We start from the raw sequence: 4,987 nt of genomic DNA, 5'->3' as shown, positions 1-4,987 counted from the left end.
ATTTGTTTGATTTTAATTGTTTTTCCTTTGTTTTTCTGTTGTGATTTGCTTAGTTATTGATTGATTTATAGGTCATTTTGCAAGAGGTTGTTTGGTCTTGTTTATTTAAATCACCTGTAGATTAATCCCTCTCACATTTTAATCACCTAACCTCATTGGGTCATCTGCTGTAACTACACTACGACATTTCTGTTTTTTTTTTTTTTAGGCTTAAAGGGGTGAAAGATCATGGTCATAAAACCCATCCGGTGTGATTTTGTTTTGTCACATCCCCAGTGTTCAGGACTCCTTGTAGGTCTCTCTCTCTCTCTCTCTCTGACACCTTGCCATTCGCGTCCTCCTAAACAAGTAATTTGAGAGCTAGAATGTCCTATCCTTCGCCCACCTGGACTTATCAAACGGAAGGATAAATTTTTACACGTGATTATTCTCTCTCGGTCTATAAACACCGCTATTGCCGTAAAGGATCGCTAGTACAGGCAGTGAATGGGTCAGGAACAGGTTGGAGAGATATCTAAAAGTTCGTAAGTTGAATTAATTTTAGTGATCGTAAGTGAACCTCCTCGTCACCCTTGAAGGGGGAGTGTCGCGGTTAATATGGCATCCAATTTGTGCAGAGACTCTTCCTGGTTCGCTCATTTTTAACACCATTTAGAGGCGAGAAAGATAATGCTCTTGACATCCGCACCCCCAGTTGAAAATTGAACCCAGACTAACATTTGAAACCTGACTGACATCCGAATCCCTGTTTGACATCTGACCCCAAAATGACACCCCCCGAACTTGTGACTGACATCACGTCGTCATGATTTTCCTGCCGGTCCAGCAGAGGATGTTGTAGCATGTTTAGTGAGACCCAGTTCGTTTGTGTCCGGTGAAGAGATTAGCTACGGCTGTGTGTCTGTGTGTGTCTGTGTACGTTTAGGTCAGATTTCCAGGAATTGGGGGTAACGAGAACGTATCTGACTGGCCCGCTCATGTAATTTATTATGTATGTGTATTTGGTGTGTTAATTATTTATTCCTTTACGTTAGAAGCGTCTTAAAGTCTGACTGGAGATTTTAGAATGTGTTAAACTGTTTCACTTTAATTAATATTGAAACAGTTTAATGGACAATTACAATGTTTACTTGGCTGAGCTAAGTGAGACCCCTGAGCCCTCTTAGTGGAGTATGGTGTATACTGTGCATTTATCGCAAGGAATTATTATGTAACATTTAGTATCATCTGGATTACATGGTGTTACAGTTTGATATTAATGAATACATTTTGGAATATTACCCACGCTCATCATATTTTTTTTTTATGATTTATTTATAAATTATTATTTTTATATTTGTATTTTTTATTTTTATTTTTTTTTATTTTTCATCGTTTACTTATTATTATTTTATTAATTTTGTATATATTTTTTTTTTTGGTATAGTGTATAAAGTTACTGGTACATTATACATAATATATTTTTAAACGACACGATAAAAATAAAGGTGAAAAAAGAGTGTGTTGTGATATTTGTCGTAACTATGGACTAAAGAGGAAAAATTCTCACCTCAGAACCTGTGGGAATTTATCTTCTGAATGAGCTAGTTAGATGCGGCACTTGCGGGAATTTGATATTACAATCTTCTCAGAATTTGGACTCAAGATTGGTAACTGCTCCCCCTTCCCCCTCCCCCTTACCCCTCCCCCTTACCCTTCCATCTTCTCCCCTCCCCCCCCCTCCCCTCTCTTAGCTAACTTATAATAGGCAATAACCAATTATGTGAAACTTGTCCCGTGAAATAGGGTGGGTGATCTCTCTCTTCACTGTGTTATGCATGGCAGATAAACAAGATGTCAGCTTCTATATCTGAGGTAGGCGACTACGGCCCACCACTCTTCCTGAATTTTCTTCCGTGTGTGTGTGTGTGTGTGTGTGTGTGTACAGTCAGTTAGAGTTTTTAATCTGTAAACTGTAACCGGATGACAGAGGATACAGTTACCCATTTTCGTAGCGTGTGATAGTTAACAGGGGATTTATGACAGCCAACATGGGGGGATTTATGACAGCCAACATGGGGGGATTTATGACGGCCAACATGGGGGTGATTTATGACAGCCAACATGCGGGTGATTTATGGCAATCAGAAGACAATAGAAATTTTAAACCTTGACAGTCAGCAGGATGAGCCTGACAGCCGTGACAGTCAGGAGGATGAGAATGTCAGCAGTGACAGTCAATAGGATGAGATTGACAACCGTGACAGTCAGCTGGATGAAACTGACAGCCGTGACGTTACAGTTATCAGGATGAGACTGTCAGCCGTGACAGTCAGGAGGGCGAAACTGACAGCCGTGAAGTTACAGTCAGGATTGCGAAACTGACAGCCGTGATAGTCAGCTGGATGAAACTGACAGCCGTGACGTTACAGTTATCAGGATGAGACTGTCAGCCGTGACAGTCAGGAGGGCGAAACTGACAGCCGTGAAGTTACAGTCAGGATTACGAAACTGACAGCCGTGATAGTCAGCTGGATGAAACTGACAGCCGTGACAGTCAGCTGGATGAAACCGACAGCCGACGTGTTGTCAGCATGAGACTGTCAGCCGTGACAGTCAGCTGGATGAAACTGACAGCCGTGACAGTCAGGAGGACGAAATTGACAGCCGTGACAGTCAGCTGGATGAGGCTGACAGCCGTGACAGTCAGCAGAATGAGGCTTACAGCCGTGACAGTCAAGAACGAGGCCACAGCCGTGACAGTCAGGAGGGTGAAACTGACAGCCGTGAAGTTACAGCGTCAGGATTACGAAACTGACAGCCGTGATAGCCGCTGATGAAACTGACAGCCGACAGTCAGCTGGATGAAACTGACAGCCGTGACGTTACATATCAGGATGAGACTGTCAGCCGTGACAGTCAGAGGGCGAAATCCACAGCCGTAGGTTACAGTCAGGATTACGAAACTGACAGCCGTGATAGTCAGCTGGATGAAACTGGACAACCGTGACAGTCAGCTGATGAAACTGACAGCCGGGACGTTACAGTTATCAGCATGAGACTGTCAGCCGTGACAGTCATCAGTTGATGAAACCGATAGCCGTGACAGTCAGGAGGACGGAAATTGACAGCCGTGACAGTCAGTTGATGAGGCTGACAGCCGTGACAGTCAGCAGAATGAGGCTACAGCCGTGACAGTCAAGGTGAATGAGGCTGACAGCCGTGACAGCTTCGAGGCGAACGATAGCCGTGAAGTTACAGTCAGGATTACGGAAACTGACAGCCGTGATAGTCAGCTGGATGAAACTGACAGCCGTGACAGCCGCTGGATGAAACTGGATGTTTTACAGTCAGGAGGACGAAATTGACAGCCGTGACAGTCAGCTGGATGAAACTGACAGCCGTGTCGTTACAGTCAGCAGGATGAGGCTGACAGTCAGGAGGACGAAATTGACAGCCGTGACAGTCATCAGGATGAAACTGACAGCCGTGACATTACAGTCAGGAGGATGGGGCTGACAGCCGTGAGAGTCAGCAGGATGAGGCTGACAGCCGTGACAGTCAGCAGAATGAGGCTTACAGCCGTGACAGTCAGCAGAATGAGGCTGACAGCCGTGACTGGATATGACATAAAACCCGTGATTGTTTATGTATTTTGCCAATCACATATAGTGTAGCCTTAAGCCAGCCAGCGACCCACCCACCCACCCAGCGACCCACCTACCCACCCAGCGACCCACCCGCCCAGCGACCCACCCGCCCAGCGACTCCACCCGCCTAGCGACCCACCCACCCAGTGACCTCCTCCACTAGCGACCCACCCACCCAGCGGCCCGCCTACCCAGCGCGACCCACCCACCCGCCTCACCCACCTAGAGACTCCACCCACTCCAGCGAGACCCACCTGCCCAGCGACTCCACCTGCCCAGCGACCCACCCGCCCATGACCCGCCTGCCCATGACCCGCCTGCCCAGCGACCCACCCGCCCAGCGACCCACCCACCGTCATCACCATCATTATTACCGTCATCACCATCATTATCACCGTCGTCATCATCATTATTACCATCATCATCATCATTATTACCATCATCATCATCATTATTACCGTCATCACCATCATTATCACCGTCGTCATCATCATTATTACCATCATCATCATCATTATTACCATCATCATCATCATTATTACCGTCATCACCATCATTATCACCGTCGTCATCATCATTATTACCATCATCATCATCATTATTACCATCATCATCATCATTATTACCGTCATCACCATCATTATCATCGTCGTCATCATCATTATTACCATCATCATCATCATTATTACCATCATCACCATCATTATCACCGTCGTCATCAGCATTATTTCCGTCATCATCATCGTTATTACCGTCATCATCATTGTACTCCATACAGGAGTAAATCCTACCTTATTTTAACACAAAGAAATCAATTGACAACACACACACACACACACACACACACACACACACACTCACACTCCAGGTTGTAGATTCCAGCTCCTCGGCGTCAGCATAGACAACAAACTAAATTGGAAACCACACGTCAGTGAAGTTGTCAAATCCTCAGTTCCGTCTCCACCTCCTCCGCCGACTCAAGTCCCTGGAGATGTTGCCCCAGAGCTCCTCAGTGTTTTCTCAACATTCATACTTCCCAAGCTCACCTCTGCCTCCCTGGTCTTCCTTCCTAAATGCCACTCAACACACCAGAAAAAGTGAAAATAGGGCATGAAAGATATTCTCTCCCTTCTACTCCACATATCAAGAAGCGCTCAACACACTGACTTTTCGACTTCACTGACCATCACCACGACCTCATCTGCAAATTTGGTAAGAAACTTCCGCACCATCCTCGACACCGCTCCTACTACCCTGAGATCCTAGCCCGAGAATTGCTGTTCGACACCACAACCGCATCCAGCCCATACGAGCACTACCTGATCGCTATAAGAACAGCCCAGTCCCAACCATTGTAA

At 45.9% G+C, this 4,987-nt stretch overlaps 1 protein-coding gene across 1 annotated transcript; it reads left to right on the top strand.

The window, feature by feature from the left end:
- The first annotated feature begins 2,815 nt into the window (after positions 1 to 2,815).
- Positions 2,816 to 3,607, top strand: LOC121858544 (protein snwA-like). The gene is made up of 3 exons (XM_042355034.1): positions 2,816 to 2,920; positions 3,120 to 3,328; positions 3,481 to 3,607. The coding sequence occupies exons 1-3, from the start codon at positions 2,816 to 2,818 to the stop codon at positions 3,605 to 3,607; spliced, it is 441 nt and encodes a 146-aa protein (XP_042210968.1).
- The last annotated feature ends 1,380 nt before the right edge of the window (positions 3,608 to 4,987 follow it).

Source organism: Homarus americanus, unplaced genomic scaffold (genome assembly GCF_018991925.1).
Source record: "Homarus americanus isolate GMGI-L3 unplaced genomic scaffold, GMGI_Hamer_2.0 scaffold44685, whole genome shotgun sequence".
Taxonomy (NCBI): Eukaryota; Metazoa; Arthropoda; class Malacostraca; order Decapoda; family Nephropidae; genus Homarus; species Homarus americanus.
The sequence above is the reverse complement of the archived record's forward strand: the minus strand, read 5'-3'. Positions and strand labels throughout refer to the sequence as shown.